General features: G+C 46.8%; 1 protein-coding gene across 3 annotated transcripts; it reads left to right on the top strand.

Moving 5' to 3' along the window:
- The first annotated feature begins 6,045 nt into the window (after positions 1–6,045).
- LOC120678585 (DNA-directed RNA polymerase III subunit rpc3-like) lies at positions 6,046–21,391 on the top strand. Of its 3 annotated transcripts, XM_039959838.1 has the most exons (15): positions 6,049–6,230; positions 6,358–6,502; positions 6,587–6,693; positions 7,794–7,881; positions 8,024–8,172; positions 8,827–8,973; positions 9,888–9,995; positions 11,112–11,211; positions 12,610–12,750; positions 18,916–18,953; positions 19,052–19,144; positions 19,323–19,406; positions 20,590–20,742; positions 20,942–21,057; positions 21,136–21,391. In XM_039959838.1, exons 1-14 carry the CDS (start codon positions 6,162–6,164, stop codon positions 21,038–21,040), a joined length of 1,521 nt encoding a protein of 506 aa, XP_039815772.1. In that variant the 5' UTR covers positions 6,049–6,161; the 3' UTR covers positions 21,041–21,057; positions 21,136–21,391. The 3 variants fall into 3 exon arrangements, 2 of the variants coding, with proteins under 2 accessions (XP_039815778.1, XP_039815772.1); XM_039959844.1 differs by lacking the exons at positions 20,942–21,057; positions 21,136–21,391 and adding an exon at positions 20,421–20,503 and having other exon boundaries at positions 6,046–6,230; positions 20,590–20,732; XR_005676647.1 differs by lacking the exons at positions 20,942–21,057; positions 21,136–21,391 and having other exon boundaries at positions 6,047–6,230; positions 19,052–19,244; positions 20,590–20,601.
- Positions 21,392–22,420: the final 1,029 nt, after the last annotated feature.

A 22,420-nucleotide genomic window follows, 5' to 3' on the forward strand; every position in this document is an offset into this window, starting at 1 on the left:
GCGTGCGTCAACAGAGTACCATGCTCATTCCTACCAAGTCCCTTACCTTTTTCAAACCCAAACTTGCTCATGTATTTTGTGCCGAATCCTTTGGTATGTTTCTCAAACTCACCTACCCTCATTGAGGGATTTTTCTTTGCAACTTGCACATGGGATGGAGCTTCTTCTTGCAATAATTGAGTGAGTCTAGAGATTTCTTTCTTCATTGCATTCATCTCAACATGGTTAGTAGCACAAGTTTGAATATCAATGTTATAGTACCGTGCACAACCATTACTTGTTGAAGGACTAGATGAATTAGATGTCTCTCTAGACTTAGAAGCGCTTTCCAAAAGAGTATTAATTTGAACTTCATGTGCCGTATGATTAGCTTGCAATCTTGTTATGCTTTCTTGAAGTTTCTCATTATCCTTCCCCAAAAAAAGTGTTAGTGTCATTGACAAAAGAAATTTCCTAGTCAAATCATCCACTTTTTATTTTTCACTAGAGAGTGACTCCTTTAACTCAAGGAGAATGCCATCCTTGACTTTGATTGAGTCCACAAGCATCTTGTTGTCCTCCCTTTCATTGGCGAGGTCCTTTTCAAGAGCCTTGGATTTTTCTCTCTCAAGTCTAAGCAACTCTTCTTGTGTTTCAAGAGTCTCATCTGCATCATCTAGTTTCATTATTAATTCCATCATTTTAGTTGCAGCTCCTTTACCATATTTTTTGACTAGTTTGGCAACTTCTACTTCATTATCTAGTTCATCATCCGATGAGTTTGGAGAAGTTACCTTGAGATTTTTGGCCATGAAGCACATGATGGGATCTTCATCCTCATCGTCGGTGAGATCTTCAAATAAACTTGTGGGATAAGGAGATGATGCTTTGAATGCTATTGTTGCAACATCTTCCTTCTCGGACTCACTTTCTTCTTGTGAATCTCATTCTTGATCAAGATGAGCTTCGTCGACTTGCTTCTTATATCGTGATCTATCTCTCTTGGATGTGCTTTTTTTGGTGTCTTTGTTCTTCTTCTTCTCTTTCGGACAATCTGCAATAAAATGCCCCACTTTGTTACAACCAAAGCATGGCCTATTAGACCTTCTTCTTGGTTCATACTTCTTGTTCTTTCCAAAGTTTCTAAAGTTAATTTTCTCCAATACCCTTGTAAAGTTCTTGATAAAGAAAGTCATTTCCTCGTCATCAATGTTGTCATCATTGTTGCTTGATGTGTCATCTTTTGAGTGTTGAGATGCCTTTTCTTTGCCTTTTGCCTTTGCTTGAAGTGCAAAACCATTGTCCTTTGCAGCTTGCTCTTGAAGCTCGGCTAGATCTTGGTTAATCTTGACTCTCTTCAATTGATCATGGTGAGCTTCAATCCTTCCAAGAACATTTTTAGCGGTGAAGTGCTTGAATCCTCTTTCGGCTCTAATCAAGCTAGATAAAGTGACATCCCTAGCCATGTAGAAGGTCAAGAGCTTGTCCACAATCTCACGGTCACCCCACTTGTCACTACCAAGAGATTTGATTTGATTTGTGATCTTTTTCATGTGGTTATACATCTCTTTGACACCTTCATCTTTCTTCATAGAAAATAAACTCAATTCATCTTCCAAAGTCTTGATTCTTGATTCACGGACTTTTTTTGACCCTTGATGATTTACTAAGAGAGTGTCACCCCACTTGTCACCACCAAGAGATTTGATTTGATTTGTGATCTTTTTCATGTGGTTATACATCTCTTTGACACCTTCATCTTTCTTCATAGAAAATAAACTCAATTCATCTTCCAAAGTCTTGATTCTTGATTCACGGACTTTTTTTGACCCTTGATGATTTACTAAGAGAGTGTCCCAAGCATCCTTGGCGGTTTGTGCATCTTCTATCTTGGCAAACTCTTCGGGACTCACAGATGTGTGAAGCATGTGCAATGCTTGAAAATGTCATTGAATCACATATGATGGAACTGGTGTTGGAGTTTCATCTTCGTCCGGTATTTCACACCCAACTTCCACAACTTTCCAAAGATCCTTGTGGATTGCATTCATGGAGCCAAATATCTTAGTCTTCCATTGATTGTATCCGATGCCATCAAAGAAAGGTGGCTTGCCCATGTGAATTGATGCATTGTGCTCACTAGGAATTTGAAAGGTGTAGTCATGAGCGACTCTACGATAATCACCCTTTCCTTTTAATTTTGATGAGGAGCCCTTGTTTGAGGAGCGTGAGGCTCTTCTCTTGGAGTCGGTGTCGGAGTCATCACTTGAATCAATGATAACCCGGGAGCTAGATTTCTTTTTCTTGCGTTGCTCTTTCTTCTTCTTTCTCCATGCCTTCCACTTCTCATAAGACATCTCATCATCGGATGTCTCCACTTCACTCTCTTCTCCACCACTTTTATTTTCTCCTTTCTTTTCTTGGTTTGATGGCCCCACTTTATCATTTTCCTTTTCATCATCAGAATTTCCTTTTCCGCTCTCACCAACCGGATTCTTCGGATCTTGTTAACTCATCATCTTGAACTCTCCGGACGGTTAAGCCCTTTGAATAGAGAGCCAAGCTCTGATACCAATTGAAAGGACCTTAAGATGCCTAGAGGGGGTGAATAGGCAATCTACAGCTCAAAAACACCTAAAAACTTATCAGACGCAGACTCAACCTGGATACTCCAGGTATAAGCCCGAAAACTCCGGGTTTTGGGTCCAGAGTATTCAGAGCTCTATCCCAGAGACTCCAGGTATGAAATTACTAAAAGAAAACTGCAGGAATCTATGTATGAAAAGTAGATCGAGCTAAAGAACGAGTACCAGGGGTTCCTTAAGGTTGATATCCAACAAACAACTCTCACTAGAAACTCGTATATGAGTAGATCGAGCCCAAACCCTAGAAACAAGGTCTCACAAGCAAATAGTAATAAAATCAAGTAAAACAACACAAGAGAGACAAGGATTTGTTTCCCCGAATTTAACACCCGAAAGTGCTATGTCTCCGTTGAGAAAGGATTCAAGAGACGGTGCTCAAGAACCCCTATGTTCCTCTCACAAGGGCGAGATCACCTCTCAAGCCCAAGGTCACTTACTATAGATTCCTCGGTGAGGAATGAAGCTTACAAACTTCTTGTGCAGCTCACAATCGAGGTCGAGCAATCACAAGCACGCCTAGCCGTCTAGGGGCACAAGGCTCCAAGAGTAACAAACTTGAATCCATGGACTTGACCAAAACCAAGTGCTCAAGAGATGGGAATGAGGCTCACTAGCACAAATTCTTGCTCTTGCTTGCTTCTCACTCAAATCTCTCAAAGGAATCACTCAAGAATGGAGAGAGGAGAGTGAGAGAGCTCTTTCTAAGCTTGGGAATGTGTTCAGCTCGTCAAATGGGCAAGAGAAAGAGGGCTGAAGGGATATGCGGTGTATTTATACTCCTTGGTCCAGAAACTAGCCGTTGGCCAAGTGTTACCCGGAGACTCCGAGTATAAACCTGGAGACTCCGGGCTTGGGGAGATTTTCGCTCAGGATTAGACACCCGGACACTCCGGGCACACAGGTCCGGAGAATCCGGGTTACGAGATAACCTCACATTTTTGGCTCAATCGAGTGGTATTTGTGTCTCACAAATATTTGTCTGGGTTCTCTTGAGCACTAGTTTCAAATCTAAACCCTTGAACCAAGTCCCTCTTGATAGTACGGTGTTCCTATACTCAAATTTTAAATATAAAATCTAATTTCTTGAGTACGTTTGAACTCCGCTTTTCATTTCCTTTTTGAGGGGTCATAGATCATCACTTGATTGACCTGTTCAAACTTATTACCTGCACGCATGCTCAATTACACGATTAAATACACGTGTGTTTTGTCATTAAACACCAAAACCCACTTAGGGGCATAGATCACTCTCACCATCCTATCAATCCATGCCGAGTTGCTTTCCATCCCGTGTTTACACGCTGCCACCCAGCCTCACCACGAGGTGCGACCTGACCGCCGTGTCCACCACTACCACTGCGCGCCGCTGCAGCAAGGCGGAGCTCGCCGCGGCCAAGGTCCACCCGGCACCCGCAAACGGCGCCGTCGGGAAGAAGGTGATGGGCGCAGCAGACGGGAGAGGCGAGGTCACGTGGAGGCTGCCCGAGTGGTGCTCGTTGGCGAGCGCGGCGGGAGTTCTGCGGCGGCACCCGCTCCCGGCACTCTTTGCGTGCGGCCTCCTGCTCTTCATGGCCGTCGAGTACACCATCCCCATGGTGAGCCGCTGGACCTGGGCTTCGCGCCACGCAGGGCATGCATGACGTCGTCGACGCGTCGGCCGAACTAGGTTCAATGCACTTTTGCTGCGTCCCTGTCCTACGCCGGGTTGCTTTCCATCAAACACCAGCTCAACCACGACGTCCTCGGCGGTTTCTGTCGTTTCCTCCCCGCGGTGGGGTGGGAGGCGCTGCGCACCACCACCGGCGGTTGGCGCCGGCCTGGCGCCGCCAGTCCCCATCTGACCGGGCCTCAACGCACAGGTACTGGCCCTGTCCGTCACGGTTCCACCGCCTCTCCTGCTCCGTCGCTTTGTTGCAGTGACCCGGTTGCTATTGTCCACCGTGTTCACTGGAATCTTCATGCTTGCAAGTTGTTTGATAGTATGCCTCTTAGGCTCAGTCGGCCGAGTGTGAAGTTAGGCAAGTTGTGATGCCGGTTAGTCAGCTGAGATGTTACGGAAGTGATGATAAGGCTTCTATATGTCCTATTTGCTGGTTTACATTTCATCTTATTAGTTCTATCAGGTGAACAGATCAAATAGGTGATTCAGTGTACTCCAGGATGACCCTCTTGCTATGCGCACGGATCCTAAAGCCTAAAGGTCAGGGTTACATTGTTGTTCTTTTTCAGGTCTTTTCCAAAAATTTGAAATCAACATCGATTTAAGTTTTTATCTTCAAGTTGTTGTACTACTCTTACCAATACATAAGATTAGACAGGCAACTTTAAGAGCAGAGGATATCTTGAATTTTTGGCCGGACTTGAAGTTGAATGTATCCTGCGTGATTATGGAGAGGAGAGCAATCGGCAATTCCTTCAAAAGCAAATTGTAAAAGCATAGGAAATGGGTGGTCTGCACTCTACTGGGGATCTTGTCAAACTAATTAATTCAAACAAAGTGTACCATCTCAAAATATTTTTCTCATTCAGTTCGAATACTCTTTGCTTTCTGCAGTTAGTATGCTTGTGTCTCAGGTTGATTGCACTATATCTATCCTGTAATATGACGCTTTTTGAAACTTCTTTGGTTCTCAATGAATAAGTCAATGAGACAGCAGTGATTGCTTACATTGAGCAAGTGGTATTAGGCAAATGAGTAATCCTCAGTTGTGCATCTTTGTTTTCACTTGTACCATCTTAATTTTTTTGACATTAGAGGGATGATCTATTTCACCAGGTTGATTGGGGTGATATTGCTTTAAGTGGTGATATTTCCAAAAGGAAAAAACTTCACTGACAATTGCAATGGTGAGCACAGAAAGATCTGTGGTAAGAAATTTGGTTGTTTGGCAGTATCCAATTGTCTACCTTTTCAGACATGCCATGCTTATGGTAACATATTTTTCTCCATGATAGATATGGATGGCTTAGTCATGATATTATTTAATGTTTAATGGTGAATTCTGTCCATTAGGTTCTTCCTTCAAAGTGCAGCATGATAATCTATTTCTTTAGTGCCGGTGGCAGCTATGACTTGAATAAAAGCATAGGTTGTGAATGTTGCATATTAAATTTACATTTTTGTATTTGTAACCAAATATGATCAGTCATCATCGAAGGTTTTTGTAAAAGTAAAGGAATTGTGGAGCTCAATTGCTTGAGACTCAATTACAAACCAATCTGATCCTGCACAACTCCTTTTTAATATATTAAAACACGTGCAATATTACTAGAAATTTGAATTGAGAGTACTGTTTACCATCCCACGGGCGGCCTACGCGAAAAGACTCTGCTGCTGCCGTGCCGCTGTCTCCTCGTTTCACCTGCCATTCAAGATGCGACCGATCCTGGCCGTCCATCACATAAATTCCCCATTCCATCCTCCCCCACCCTTCAACGAGGGTTTAGGCGCGGCGAGCCGGCGAGACCCACCACCGGCCACCGCATCTCGCACAGAAAAACCCCAGCGCATCCCTCGCCGCCGCCCGGCGCGCGGCCATGGTGTCGCAGCCCGGCATCCTCCTCGCCGTCAGCATCATCTTCGACCACTTCGGTCCCCTCGTATCCGTAAGCCCGCCTCCGTTCCTTCTACTCCTCCTCCCCTCCCCGTCGTTCCTCGCACACTCGCGGAGCGACCGCGCGCGCGCGCGAATGCGATGCCCTAACGCCCTCACTCTCGATTCCCCTTTCGCAGAAGGTGTGCGGCTGCCTCCTGCGCCACGGCGCGCTGTCGCTGCATGAGATCGTCCGCCGCCTCGAGCTCTCGCCGGGGCAGGTGAAAAACTCCCTCCTCATCCTCATCCAGCACAACTGCGTCCAGGCCTTCTCGACCCCTATAGGCAAGCACTTTTGCGAAACCCTCTCTTGTAGCATTTGATTTGATGCACAGCTGGACTTTGACACCACAATTGGGCGGCTTGCAGGGAGCAGGGGTAAGACGGCGACGGTCTACTTGGCCATCTTCGACAATGTCCTGCACCGGCTGCGCTTCTCAAAGTTCCTTTCTGTTATCCGTGCGGATATTCCAGAGGTACATGAGTTTGGTTGTAGTCGTTCCGTTTATGCTGATACATTTTAAATGTCGGATAAATTTGGAGTCAGTTGCTGCAGTTCTTTAATTGCTGAAATTTGTCAGAGGTTGCTGAATGTGTAGATGCATCGCCACCTTGATTAAAGTTCCGGAGTAGTGGTAGGGGTCAGTTGAATTTCTGAGTGGTACACTGAAGATTATTATGACATCCTAAACAACCTAGAATGTGCACAACTAGTCAGATTTGGTGCTCAAGGTAGTTTGTACCCTTCGACTTCAGTACCATTTATGCATTCATAATACTTCAATCTGCACTTCATATTCAGAGATTCAGAGAATAGCAAGTAGCTAATGTGCTGAACATATTCTTCTCACTCCTTCAAAGAGCAAACTGTCCATCTTGTTTGCACTGCTAAACTCTTTTTTTCTGGGATGTGAAATGGTCTTTTTCATGCTCCCTATTCGTAAAGGTTGAGTATGTAAAAGATATTATCCCAACATTAATTTATCCTAAGCCTGTTCTTATGAGTTATAACAACTCGTAGAAGGCATGTTGGTTACCATATATAGGTTTGATTTGATTGAATAACATTAGAAAATGCAACTTATAGTGCCCATCCTTAATGTTTGATTTAATTTGTTATGCTCTTTTGCAATTTGTTAGCAGTTACTGGTCTGTGACAGTTGAAAAGAGAAACAACGGACATGATCTTAAGTCTTCACATACAACTTCTCTTTAGTTATTGTGCTACTTCTGCCACTGAAATGACTTTCATTTCATCTGGTTATCTATTAGAAATAATAATGTGCTGTAACTTTAGGGGTGTGTTTGGTTGCCGTCTAGGCATGCTGCAGTTTGTCACGCCGAAGCTATGATGAACTGCCTTGGTGTTTGTTTGGCGCCACGAGTTGGCATGTGCGGCAGAACTCATACACTTGACAGTTGCTTTTTGCCACTTAAGATCGCCATAGGTGTGGTGAATGTTTCGTCTGTCGCACTTTAGGCGCAGCACCATTAGTTGGCAGCCAAACATGCCCTAGCCCCTAGGTCCCAACATATTTTAGTCACTAGCATTTTGATGACATTATGCAACTTGCAGTCAGAAGCTCTTCTTGAAGGATTACTTCAAAATGGTAGGCTAACATTTGATCAACTTGTGTGGCGAACAATCTCTAAAACACCAGATGGTATGTCTTTTATTGAAGTGATTATCTGACCATTATTTACTCGTTTGCTTTTTTATTATTTTCTGAACTTTGACCTTTTTCAATGGCATGACTTTTTTTTTCAACTTCATTATCCCAATTAATGGATCAGTAAATGTTTCAGGCAGCCCCAAACCAACAAGGGAAGAAATACGAATGAACTTCAACAAACTTGTATATGCGCATTATGTGGAACGTTGCCCAAAACCGGAACCTTTTTTTGATCCGCTTATAGATGAGCAGCCTACGTCCACAAGGAAGCGAGCTCCAAGAGTAAGTAACTTTATTCCTTATTGGCCATTATGGGTGATTGGGTATTAGTTTGTAGTGTTTAGAGTTCTGGACATATTCTACCTTGCTCCATAATGATTCATGCTCGTTTTGTTTTACAATAATAATGTTCTATTTTCATGGAGCTTTTTATTTCACAAAGTCCATTGAGTGCCCCTGTTTTAATACTGTAGTAGAGAAGGCATTTGATAGCGGCATGCACAGTCCGATACCATGTAATGTCTTTGATTTGGTGCCTCCTTTGTTTGTGGGAATTGCTGGCTTGGACATGTGTTGCGAAATACTTGCATCTGATAATATGTGCAGGAATTGATAAAAGTTGACTAGCCTACATGTAGTCATAGAACATTCAAACCAGATTGCTAGATCACTGGTTAAGGAGTGTCATGACTGATAGAGTGAAAGTAGATGAGAGCAGGGATAAAGGGAATAGCATACTATTGCCCCCACATGATAAGGAGTTGCACATCTTGTTTTGATCCTGGGCTGCTGATGAAAACATATCTTGCCATTAACTACGTTTCTCATGTTAAACTGCTTTTTGTCTCCGCCCCTAATACCACCGTCTTGATTTTGGTACATGTTATATACATAATGATTGGCTGGGTGAGCTGACAAATATATCTTTGGGGACAGGCTGTTGAGACGGTTCTTTCACTTGAGCAAAAAGTTGTCCGTACTGCAGCTCTATCTGATGCTGAAAGATTTTCTGAGATCCCATACTCCATGGAAAAGCCATTGAATGCAAATGATGATGATCATCATGCTGTTGCTAGTGGAAAGGTATTATGCTCTTTCAGTTATAGCTTATTAGTTATCATTATTTTGTCATGTGTTGGCTTCTCATGCTTACAGAACAAAATGTCTATATTGATCCTGATTCTGCCTTCCTTGTGTTAAACTAGAAAAAGCAACATGATATTCAGGTTATTGTGATTGAAGATGATGATATATAGACTAGAGAGATGTCAAATCTATATTCTTACTTAGACATAGATCCAAATGAGTGATGTTTTTGTTGTCCACACCTCTTTTGTATTTTTTAGCTTAATTTTTCCTAGATACCTTCTTCTTTAATTTAACGATATTCCTGCATGCTAGCATTTTTTTGACCTAGATAACACATTTAGTGGTATAGATTTACTTATTTTGTTAATAAAAACTTAAAGTTAATTGGCGGACACATTTGCACTGCATGGTATTCAGGATATATAGACTTGTGAAACGCCAAAACTGAAATTTTACTTAAATATGGATCCAAATGAGCGTTATTTTTGTTATCCAAACTCCTTTCTTATTTTGAGTTCAATTTTTCCCAGGCAATACATTTTCTGGTGTCCGTTTAGTCGTACTGAAGATTCGCTAAATTAAGTTCTGGATCAGTTGCGGATAAACTCATTTAATGGTGTGGATGTAGTCTTAATTAGAATCCACCAAATTTTGGACAGATGTTTCCCTTTTTTATGAGTTGCAATACCTCTCCTCTGAGATATTTCTGCCACACATCATCATTGTGATCCACCTAGTCGAGGGCTAGATGTAACTTTTTCTTTGTTAGAATTTACATCATAGTCTTTTTATGAAAGCTTCAAAACATGCATCATTGGTTCTCATTATATAGTATTACACTGTTTGAAACGTGTATGAAATATGCTTCTCTGTTCATCTGCTAATTATCTTAATCATTTTTTTCTCAGCGGAAACATGAAGCCCTAGAAGTAGATGAAGAGGATTCAATAATTGCAGAAAATGAAGTACTCTGGCGGGCAAATTTTGAGAGGTTCATATTTTGTTTAAAGAAGAAAGTGAGTACTCGTTTTTTTTTCTTGAACATGCTTATGTACTTGTAGCACTACTATATATAGCATATCTATGTAGGTGCATGTATTCATGTTTTTTCCCATGTGCATTTGTGCTTGCCTACTTTTCCATGTCTGCAAATGGGACTTCTTGAAGCAGAATCCTAGTCTAGCTAATTGCAAGCCAATTTATTCTAATTATGTTATTTTTCTTAACTAATACTACCTTTGTTCTTAAGCATATGACACCATTGAATTTTTCCTCAAATTAGTTAAGTAATGTAAAACAAGTACCACTAGATCTATCATCAAATGTGTGTACTTGAGGTTCGACTTGCAATTTATCTATTGACATAAATATTTATAGAAAAAAAAAGATGAAAATTCAAATGAATGAAAAAAGTCAATGGTAGAATGGAGGTTATCCTATATACAAACACAGTGCAACTTTTACCAGAAACAGTGTGTGTGTGTGTGTGTGTGTGTGTGTGTGTGTGTGTGTGTGTGTGTGTGTGTGTGTGTGTGTGTGTGTGTGTGTGTGTGTGTGTGTGTGTGTGTGTGTGTGTTGGGGAGGGGGGGGAGTCTTCTGGAAATTATATTAACAGATAGAATTAAGAACGAATTGGAACTGCAGAAAAAAGTTTGCCAAATAAAAGTTCATCTGTGTTAATTTCACATCAGACGTAGGTAAGTCGAACTTCGCTTCTCTATAAAGAAAAAGAATCATCCACAGGGAGAGATGTCCTTTAGAGAAGGGAGTGCTGAACCCTTATTGAGAGGTTACTCACATGCCCTGTGCTGGGTTCGAGCCCGAGTGGGCGGCCTCTTAACTGGAGAGTCTTTCAACCGAGCCACTACTCGGTTCTCTCTGTAAAGTATCATCTGTGGCACAGAGTTGGGTGTACTTTACAAGTTAAGTTTAAGGAAAATGCAAAACTGTTAGCTTCACAATTTATGTATGTGTCATGTCTGTACATGCATGGGGTACAGAAAAAAGAAGAAACAAATATTAACAGCACATTTGTTATACATTTTATTTGTCTATACATGCAAAGTGCAGGTCAGAGAAGCATGACCTTGAACTATGTCAATGCCTACTGCTTATTCTTTCTTGTACTGAAGTTCTGTGCAGACCGAAAGAAAGCAAAGCTGAAGGTTGGTACCCTTGCTATATGGGAAGCATTTTTTGAGGCCAATGTAACAAACAATGACAACAAGACTGGTAACGTCCAATATCTTGCTCAAATGCTCTCAATACTAGACCATGAAATGTAAATATTATGCAGATTACCAGGAATTGAGCCTGGCTCAGTTTGTTGAGGGTGTGGTCAAGGTGAATTTGGGTGCCTATTTCGTATATAATATGAAGCCACATGGTTGGTCCTAGGTTGATCCAGCTTTTGTTTCTTAATAGCTCACCTGCATACTTCATGAAGTTAGACTATTTTTTTAACATATATCTCTGTTCTGAATGTGCATCTGATTTTGTCTTGCCTCATGGTGCTGGCTGCAGAGCTGTCAGGCCAAAAAAAAATACTTGCGGAGAATTCTTGGAGCTGTGTATTCCTAGCTCCAGAAATTTGTGGGGCTGAAGTTCTGTGTACTCAGCAAGTTTTTTAGTTTATTAGGAAAGTTTATTTTAGCTTGCAACCTCAAATCTTTCATGGAGCTATTAAGCTGAAGCCATGCCAGCAGGGCTTTAGTTTAAAATTATACTAGTGTTAATTAAAATACTATAAATTTTATTTTATAGTAAATCACAATGTGATACTTGTTCATGAAGTTGGTAATTTTGAACCTATTTATCTGTAAGGGTTTTCTATGAACCAACTTGGAGCGTGTCATACATTTAATCTCTACTATTTGTAAAGCAAGCAATGATTCCTCGGTCTGTCAATCGGAATCTGAACAAATCAATCCGAATCCCAATCGGAACCCAGACAATCAATACCTAACACGGTCACAGCACGGCTTGTACACGGAGTGAAAGAGCACAAAATTATTGGTTTCATGTAGGTCTGGGTAAAATTTATATTACCCATAGTAAGCACTATGCTAGTCCATTTCAAAATGCTACTCTATACACAATGACCAAAGAGGCATAAAATCTTGTTAATAACTAACGGTATTAGACCATTAGTACTGTCATAAGAGGCCACTCATATCGTTAACGTCATTAGTAGCAGAGGTAAAGGATAGGAAAACACAGTAATAATTGCAATGTTGATCTCTCTGTAGGATAACTGTTCTGAAATGAGGAAGCCCGATAAACTGATAAACTATTATGAAATGAAGTGACTAAAGTTAATTCAGCACTGGTATGGCCTTAGAGGAAGTTGTGCTGTTTTATCATTTTTCCGACTCCCTAAATCCTAAATTTCATTTCTTATGTGATCCTCATTTTACTATACGCAATAAAAATGTTGAGATTTTTTAAGGCACTGTCGGCGTGGGGGCATTACTTATGTGATCTGCATATATGGTTATTATTTTGTCTTCCAAACTAAAAATTTGGAAAGCTATATGATGTAGAAAGTATCAAATTTGACTGTATCTTGGCAAAGTTTCAATTATTTTGATGAGATGAACGACTTTAGTAATCAATTTCCAACTTTTGCAGTGACATCACCAATGAATGGAATTTTGGAGAGAGTAGGACAGAAGGAAGGAGGTTCATCAATGACAGTGGATCAGATAATAAGTGTATTGAATGATCTGGAGAGCATTTCTACCACAAGGGACCCAGAACAATTCACTTTTGGTAAGACTTGTACTTAATTATTTGTTGTACATGAACTGGAGACTAGACTGTTGTATCACTGTATACATGAATTATCTGGTTATCTGAATTCCTCTCCGCTTGAAACTTTAATGCATCAGTTTTGTATCATTATTTGGTACTGCAAAGGAGAGGATAGGAGAGAATAGTGGCTTGTATTCCTCCAAACCCTAGAAGGGTGGGATATATAGTTCCTATACACGGGCCTCTAGATGGGCCTCTATACATGGGCTCAATATACTCCAACACCCCCCCGCAGTCTGAACTACCGGCGCAGCGGTGTTCAAGACTGGATAACAAGAAAGCTAACACCCCCCCGCAGTCTGAACTACCGACGCAGCGGTGTTCAAGACTGGACAAGAAGAGAGTACAAATAGAGTACAAAGGGCAAATACCCCCCCGCAGCCACAACTAGCCACCGGCTACGTTGAGGCTGGATCGAAACTCCGAGAAGGTCGACGATGGCAGCCCCTTGGTGAAGATGTCAGCAAACTGGGAGGTAGTCGGGACATGGAGTACCCGAACATCGCCGATGGCGACTCTGTCGCGCACGAAGTGTAGGTCGATCTCCACGTGCTTCGTCCGCTGATGCTGGACGGGGTTGGTGGAGAGGTACACAGCGCTGACGTTGTCGCAGTAGACGAGCGTGCTCTTGGCGAGCGGGCTGTGAAGCTCCGCCAAGAGCTGTCGTAGCCAGGACGCCTCCGCCACGCCGTTGGCGACAGCCCGGTACTCCGCCTCGTCACTGGAGCGCGAGACAACCGGCTGCCGCTTGGACGACCAGGACACCAGGTTGCCGCCCAGGAAGACGGCGTAGCCGGAGGTGGAGCGACGAGTGTCCGGGCAGCCAGCCCAGTCAGCGTCGGTGTAGACCACCAGCTCAGCAGAGGACGAGCGGTGAAGTACCAGGCCGAGGTCCACAGTACCACGGACGTACCGAAGGAGACGCTTCAGCGCAGCAAGGTGTGACTCCCGGGGATCATGCATATGGAGACAGACCTGCTGAACAGCATAGGTGAGGTCCGGCCTGGTGAAGGTGAGATACTGCAAAGCGCCGGCCAAACTCCGGTAGGCAGTAGGATCAGCCACCGGATCACCCAGAGCAGCAGACAGCTTCGCCTGAGTGTCGACTGGAGTGGAGCAGGGCTTGCAATCAGTCATCCCAGCCCGCTCCAGAATATCGAGGGCGTACTGCCGCTGGTGAAGGAGAAGACCAGACGGGCGAGGCTCAACAGTGACGCCCAAGAAGTGGTGGAGCTGACCGAGATCCTTCATAGCGAACTCCTGCTGCAGAGAGGAGATGACACTCTGAAGCAGCTGCGGACTGGAAGCTGTGAGCACAATGTCATCGACATATAGCAGCAGATAGGCAGTCGCATCCCCACGGCGGTAGACGAAGAGAGACTTGTCAGACTTGGCCTCGGTGAATCCCAGTGTCAGCAAGAACGTGGCGAACCGAGAGTACCAAGCCCGAGGAGCCTGCTTCAGACCATAGAGAGACTTGTTGAGCCGGCAGACCATATCCGGACGACTCGAGTCCACAAATCCCGCTGGCTGAGAGCAGTAGACAGTCTCTGACAAGGTGCCGTGAAGAAACGCATTCTTCACGTCCAGCTGGTGCACAGGCCAAGTGCGCGAGAGCGCAAGCGAGAGGACCGTGCGCACCGTAGCGGGCTTCACGACCGGGCTGAAGGTCTCATCATAGTCCACACCAGGTCGCTGAGTGAACCCTCGGAGAACCCAGCGAGCCTTGTAGCGCTCCAGTGTGCCGTCAGCCCGACGCTTGTGCGTCCAGATCCACTTGCCAGTCACCACATTGCAACCATACGGACGCGGCACGATGTCCCACGTCTGGTTGGCAAGAAGAGCCGCGTACTCCTCTTCCATCGCGCGACGCCAGTGAGGATCCGCCAAGGCGTCGCGGACAGAGGAGGGTACCGGAGAGACCCTAGGCTCTCCCTCGGTGGCGGAGAGAGTCGCGGCCTGGGACGCCATCCGCCGAGTCACCATGGGATGGATATGCCGAGGATCCCGATGTATGACCGGCGGGTGGTACACCTCCGACTCGGCTCGAGAGGGAGCCGGAGGTGGCGGCGGCGACGGTTCCGGTGTCGGCGTCGCAGGAGCCTCTGGAGCAGGAGGCGGCGCCGGTGTCGACGCCGAACGACGCCGGTACACCTGCACCGGCTCAGCGTACCGCTGCGGTGTCGGGTTCGGCGCCGAGCGGCGCCGGTACACCTGCACCGGCTGAGCGTACCGCGCAGGTGCAGGGGAAGGCACCAGGGCCGCGCGTGGCGCAGCGTGTGACACCGGGTCCGCGCGCGGCACGACCAGAGGTCTGGGGACCGCACGTGGCGCGACCGCGGGCACCGGGGCTGCGCTCGGCGCAGCGGGGATCACCGGAAACGGTGCCGGCGTGCCGGGAAAACCTGCAGGAAAAGGACAGACAGGTAACGGTGGCTGAACCACCGGGTCAGTCGGAAACAGAGACTCCAGCTCGGGGTCAGGAGAAGGTGTAGAGGAGGTGGAGTAGGGGAAATCCGACTCGTCGAAGACGACGTGTCGGGAGATTAGGACGCGGCGAGTGGTGAGGTCAAAGCATCGGTACCCCTTGTGGTCAGGGGAGTAACCGAGGAACACACAACGAGTCGAGCGGGGCGCCAGCTTGTGAGGAGCTGTGGCGGAGGTGTTAGGGTAACACGCACACCCGAAGACCCGAAGGTGGTCGTAGCGAGGAGGGGTACCGAAGAGAGCGTGGTGTGGAGTGGGAGCAGGAGAAGCAGTGGACGGAAGGCGGTTGAGCAAGTAGGTGGCGGTGTGGAGGCTCTCAGCCCAGAAGCGCGGGGGCAGGGAAGCCTGGATCAGAAGGGTGCGCACGACGTCGTTCGTCGTGCGAATCATCCGCTCAGCCTTGCCGTTTTGAGGAGAGGTATACGGACAAGACATACGCAGCTGAACACCCCGAGACAGGAAGAAGGAACGAGAGGTGGAGTTGTCAAACTCCCGCCCGTTGTCACACTGGACGGCCTTAACAGTGAGGCCGAACTGAGTGGACACCCAGGCAAAGAAGTGGAGGAGGGTGGGGAAGGTCTCAGACTTGGCGCGCAAAGGAAACGTCCAAGAGTAGTGCGAGAAGTCGTCGACCACCACCAGATAGTACTTATAACCAGAAAGGCTAAGTACAGGAGAGGTCCACAGGTCACAGTGAACAAGATCGAAGGCACGCGTCGCATGCGAAGAAGAAGAAGAAAAAGGAAGCCGAACATGACGACCGAGCTGGCACGCATGGCAGAGGGGCTGAGCAGGAGCCCTAGCACCAGGAAGATCGGTACTACGATCGAGCTGAGCCAGAACGTCGCGGCCAGGGTGACCAAGACGACGGTGCCAAGTGGTGGAAGACGGCGTCGCGGCAAAAGCGGCAGACCAAGACGGCCAGGGCGAAGAAGAAGACGAGAGTGGTGCAGCGGAAGAAGGAAGGCGAAGGGTGTAAAGGGGCCCCGTGCTCTCACACCGGAGTAGCGGACGCCGGGAGGCCGAATCCTTTACAGTGAAGCCCGAAGAATCAAACTCGATGGAATAAGAATTGTCAGCTGTAAACTGACGAATGGAAAGAAGGTTATGAACCATCTGAGGAGCAACGAGGACATTGGGAAGATGAAAGGAGCCAGGAGCAGAACCCACGGCAGTGACAGGAAGGCAAGACCCGTCACCAACCATGATGGAAGAAGGACAAGAGGGGTGTGGGGGTCGGACAGAAGAGAGGATACCGACATGTGGGGTGGTGTGGAAGGAGGCACCCGAGTCGGCGATCCACTCGGTGCTGACCGGCGGCGTCCTCCCCGTGGCGCTCAAGGACGGCGCCCCAGGCCAGGTCGGCTGCTGGCTGGGTGGAGCGGGCGGTAGCCAGAACGGCGCAAACAGAGGGGCAGCAGCGGCGAGCATGGCCGCCGGCTGGGGCTGAGGACGAGGGCCCACCCCCTGCGCGGCGGGCGTGACTGCCTGGGCTTGCGCGGCGTGCGCGACGGGCGCGACGGCCGGCGCAGCGGCGAGGGAGGCAGCAACCCGCGTGGGGTCCCTGTGCGCGACGGTCTGCGCGGCGGGCGCAACGGCTTGCGCGGCGTGCGCGGCAGCAAGGGAGGCGGTAGCCCGCGCGGCCAGCGCAGCGTGTGCGGCGGGCACGACGGCCTGGGCCTGCGCGGCGTGCGCAGTGGTCTGCTCGATGGCAGCAAGCGCGTCGCGCTCACGTCGCAGGGCACGCCAGGCCGCAGCGGACACCGCGGGCGCGCTGCTGCAGGAGGACGCGGGCGCGGTGGCGGCGCCCTGGGGCCACGGTTGCGCCGGGCCGAGAGCAGGGGCGGTATCGGCGACGTCCAGGAGCCACGGCCGCACCGCGCCATGAGCAGGGGCGGCGGCGGCGGTGCCCTGGGTCGCCTGCAGCACCGGAGCAGCAGCCCGCGTGGCGGCGTAGGGCGTCCGTGGCGCGCCCAGCGGCCCTGCAGCAACGGCGGAGAGGGTGGCCGCGGGATCCACAGCGGCCTGCGCGGCAACCCAAGGAGCCTGCGGCCCTGCAGCGTCAGCGGCGAGGACGGCCGCAGGATCCGCACGGCGGCGCGCCTCAAGCTGCGGGGGTGACCAGCGCAGTGTAGCAGGTTGGTGCGTGGCGCGGCATCCAGGCGGGTGCGCGCAGCGCGACGTCCAGGCAAGGGCGTGCGTGCGGCGTCCAGGCGGCCCAGCGGTGTGGCGTCCAGGCGGCCCGGCGGCGCGGCGTCCAGGGGGTCGCGGCACGGCCTCCAGAGGGCCCCGCGGCGCGGCCTCCAGCGGCCCCGGTCCGGCTTCCGGGCGCGATGGCAGCGTGGGAGGTCGCTGTGGCCCGGCGACGCGGAAACTCGCCCGACAGGGAGGGGGCGCGGCCCGGGGCGCGGGATCCGGCGGCGGCGCGGCCCGGGGCGCGGGATCCGGCGGCGGCGGCGGCGCGGCCCAGGGCGCGGGATCCGGCGGCGGCGCAGCCCGGGGCACGGGATCCGGCGGCGGAGAAGCAGAGCAGAGCAGAGGAAAGGGCAGCCGGCCCAGTGGAGGCGGCGGCCAGCAGAGGAGCTAGCACGCTCGGCGCAGGGGCGGCGGCCGAAGCAGAGGGAGAAGAGGGAAGGGGAGGGAAGGAGGAGAGGGGGGGCGGCGCCGGCGGCCGGCGCGCCATGGAGGCGGCGGCGGCGGCAGCGGCGGCAGCCACGAGAGCTAGTCTGATACCATGCAAAGGAGAGGATAGGAGAGAATAGTGGCTTGTATTCCTCCAAACCCTAGAAGGGTGGGATATATAGTTCCTATACACGGGCCTCTAGATGGGCCTCTATACATGGGCTCAATATACTCCAACAGGTACATACAACCTTAACTCTGCTCTCAAAATTAACTACCTTGTGAGGTTGCTGACGTAATGCTGGTGGTTTTGACTTAACATGTAGCAGATCTGTTGGCAATGGAGAGATAGGTAACTCGCCCTCCCTTGGAGGCTCTGAGTTGCTAAGATCTCTTCTATTGCTCCATCCAAAAAGGTTCTGCCGAGCACTTAAGTAGCCGGCCCTAACAAACAACCTCCTAACAATACTGAATGTTTATCATCCTAAACAAACTCTAAGCAATTGTCTAACTGAATGAAACTAACTGATCTCCTAGCCACTGGATGATTAAAAAAAAAAGCTAGGCCTGCGGGGGGAAGAAACCCCCGAGCATTATATAAGAGAAGACCTCTCACGCAGGCCAAGAAAACCCCTGAACCCTTGCCCCACCCTTACACGGGGGCGCCGTTACCCGTGTGAGTGCGGGCCGGTACCTTCCTTTTGTGCTTTGGCATGGCGGTAGGCGAGGGGATTTTTTTAACCCCAGCCTGAAATTCGCTCCCACCAGGAATCGAACCCAGGACTGGAGGAGTGCTACTGAGGCCACCTAACCAGTCCAGCTAGGCCACTGGATGATTATGGGCTATGGCTGGGACTTCTTGAGCTGAGTGCGCTTATAGGTGATGCATAAGATGTAGTCTTTCTTGAACACTAATGTAATTCTTAATTTGGACTTCCACTATGACACTATGAGCCTTGACATTACAAGCTATTTATGTAAGATTTTTGCTTGACAGTTGTGTGTTCTTTGCAGATTTAAACAAATTGGTCGAGACATGTCGAAATGATGAGGTGCGTGAATGCTTTGCTGTTTCATCCTTTTATTGTTTAGGGTTACTCAAATATCCTTAAATCAGACCCATATTGGTTCCTCTTCTTTGTGCATATAGGTAGAGTCTCTTGTGAAAAAGAAACATGGGCAAGAAGCTTATACAATCTTTAGGTTATTGCTGAAACAAGGCGGTCCAGTTGAGACTGATGAAGTAAGTAATTTTCTATGCTGAGGACATTGCACTCTTTTGTATGTTTTCAGACACACTTTATATGCAATGCATCAACGATGCATTGATCTTCATTACGCTGGTGTGTTCATTTTTTTATTATTATTCACTCTGTTGCAAACTTCAGTGCATGATGCTAGACTTCCATTGAAATTTGCAGATTACTGACAAGACAATTCTAGACAAGCAGATTGTTCATGAAACTTTATACAAACTTTGGAAGGATGAATACATAGATTCGGAGGTTTGTTGCATAAATTCTACACATCTAGCATTTCTTGCTTGGACAAGCTTTGTCTACCCCCATCCTTTTCACAATACTTTTGTCCCTTTACTTTGGAGTTGCTGCTTCAAAATAGTTTTCAGTTGAAGAAAATAACAGTTACTTATTGCAATGCTTTTGCTCTCTATCCCTACTTTAATGATGTGAAAGGGGTTGGCTGGTTTAGTATGTCATTTAATAGGTTATATCTGGGCATTTCTTGCTAACCTTCTCTTACTGACCTCTGGGTCTTTGTGAGTGGTAGTTCTGGAATAAATATTGCCAAATAGAATGAGTAGTTTGGAATGAAGAAAATCGCAGGCTGTTTTGTCTTCCATATCAACGTTGGTGTCCTTATACATTGATGGATGCTACCAGACAGGCTACATTATCATCTTCAAAAATCTTCACAGTGTGCACATGATTGGCACAATGGATGCTGTTAATGTGCATCTGCCAGTTGGTGGGTGGGTGTTTGTGGTGGTGGTGGTTTGATTGGGCAGATTTCCATATTACTTCCAAGATTATTTGAGATCTAAGGATACAAGGCAGCCCTGGGTTTTCAGGGTCAGAAGAGGCAGAGAAAATGCCTTGACCAAGGGTGCAACAACCAAGTGCTGAAGTAGTATGAGTCCCTTGGACTACCCATTGCATCTCCAGGAGGCTCAGTTCTGTGAATGATGCTTGAAAACTCAACATTTAACTCAACCTACACGGAGACTTCTGTTAGCAACTATATTTAGCTAATCAATAATTTAGGTAAACACAAATAATTTATATGAAAGTCATTTTACGCAACAGCCAATTCATAAAGCTGCAGACTAAAATAGGAAAATTTTAGATGCTTATATTACCACTGTTCTTTATGCTTTTGCTTTCTGGGAACATATCAGCCATACCACCATAGTCCTTGCCAAATATAATTCCATTTTATAGAGAGTTCAGTTTTTATTTTCATGGAGCAAAAGTTTCAGAATAGTTCTACCTGATCGATAGATTAAGCCAAGCATGGATTCAGCAGTGAAGACAATTGCTGAACTGTCACACTTGCCTGTTGCCACACATCCAATAGAATAGTAGTGAGTTAAGCATATTGTTCTTTACTTTAAATGGACACAACAAAAGAACTGCTCCTGCTGGGAATATAAGTCAATTATTTTTGCAGAGAGTCCCTTCTGCGGCATCAGGAACAGGAAATGCACAGTTTTTTGTTTGGAGAGTGAAAAATACGTATCGGGAACGCTACATCGATCACCTTCATCATGCTGCTTTAAACTTGCGCCAGATGGTCAATTGTATGGCTGAACTTCTACTCGAGGTTAGCTATTAATCATCTTCGGCAATTACAATAATTCCTTGTAGTAAGTTGCCATACTTGAAGTCGCATTCGTTAATCTAGTGTACAAATTCCAATGTAAGTTCATAGGCTTGCCGTACTTGAATTGATCTTGATGCAAAGTCAGACAATTTATAGTTGCACTGCTGCGCATCTGAACCTCATACATTGCTTATTTCAGGGTACAAAGGATGAAACCAAACTTCGGAACAGAAAGAACATTTTGATCCTAGCTCTCACAAGACATGATGAGTCCCTCATGCTGTTCCATGATTTTTGATAACAGAACAGATGCTGGTATGTTATACTAACACGCCGTACTGTGTATACTTGCTGAATATCGTAACTTACCTGTTTGCATGTTTCTTCTCTCAGGCAGCCTGTCAGTGGAGCAACCTACACCTACCAATATTAGTTCTTAGACGAGTATTTGCTCTGTCATAGCTTCCAGTTTGAAAGTGGAAATGAAAAATCCCGACCATTTGGTTTAAAATCGAAACTTTTGTTCTCTCTGTCAGGTAAATTTGACGTGCATATGCACCATCTGCTAATTGGATTCCTTTGATATGCACAGACCATTTGCTGCCCCTTTTTTTTTCCCACTGCAACTCAATAGCCACGATGCCAAATAGTTTATTCTTTGGTGCGAAAAGCACTCGCTGACTCATCTGCTCTGTTATGCGTCACATCAGTGTCAGCTAAGATCATCATGCTCTACCCTGGCCGTTGAACTGTACAGGATGCTGCATGCTGGTCCCATGCAGATTCATGTCTTATTGTACGGCCGTTCATTGCCATGCCCTGTTATGATTGGTTAGGCTGCCCTGTTATGATTGGTTAGGCTGTGTTTAGATCCATTTAGTTTGAATTTTGAAAGAGTATCTTTTCATATTTGAAGTACTAAATATAAACTAATCACAAAATTAATTACAGAACTCGTCTGTAAACTACGAGACAAATCTAATAAATCTAATTAATCCATCATTAGAGTATGTTTACTGTAGTTTTACTGTATCAATTTAGTGCCTAATCATGGCCTAATTAGGTTCATTAGATTCGTCTTGCGATTTACAGTCCATTTGTGTAATGCGACTTTTTTTAACTATATTTAATACATCATGCAGGCGATTTATAAAATTTTTGGAATTTTGAAAAATGAATCTAAACACGGCCTTACTCCACTGGTTTGGATTCAGCGCGGATTATATTTGGGCTGAATCGAGCCGGCAAAGCGAAGCAGTCGCCGAGACGCCACGGTTGTTGCAAAGCCCTAGCTATCAGGGTATCAGGCGGTAGTACTAACGACCTGATTGCCTGAAACACATTCTCCTGGTCTGGAGAATCGGCATGCAGATCAAGCTAATGCGACATACTACCAACTGCAGATGAGACACATGCAAGCAACGACCTGTCTCATCGACGGGCTCGGCTTTCTGCACCGGCTGGAATAGCTACTGTTGGTGACGGCGCGGGTGCAGTTGGAGAAGAACACAACACCTCGGCTTCTGCTGCTGCTGCTGCAGGGGCATGTGAAAACACAGTTCCCTATCTCGCATGGAGAGAACGAATCTAGCCAGTCGTGACGCGTCACATCGGATTGTTCATGTCCCTCAAAAAAAATCATTGTTCATGCCATGTCGCGGCTGCCTAGTGGAGTTGA

The sequence above is a fragment of the Panicum virgatum genome, chromosome 2K (assembly GCF_016808335.1).
Source record: "Panicum virgatum strain AP13 chromosome 2K, P.virgatum_v5, whole genome shotgun sequence".
NCBI classification, from domain to species: domain Eukaryota; kingdom Viridiplantae; phylum Streptophyta; class Magnoliopsida; order Poales; family Poaceae; genus Panicum; species Panicum virgatum.

What these genes read in the sequence shown, in the direction of transcription:
- LOC120678585 (XM_039959838.1), top strand. Translation starts at nt 6,162, where the DNA reads ATGGTGTCGCAGCCCGGCATCCTCCTCGCCGTCAGCATCATCTTCGAC. An exon ending in AATCTCTAAAACACCAGATG is followed by an intron (nt 7,882 to 8,023) that starts GTATGTCTTTTA and finishes TAAATGTTTCAG; the next exon opens with GCAGCCCCAAACCAACAAGG. An exon ending in CAAGGAAGCGAGCTCCAAGA is followed by an intron (nt 8,173 to 8,826) that starts GTAAGTAACTTT and finishes CTTTGGGGACAG; the next exon opens with GCTGTTGAGACGGTTCTTTC.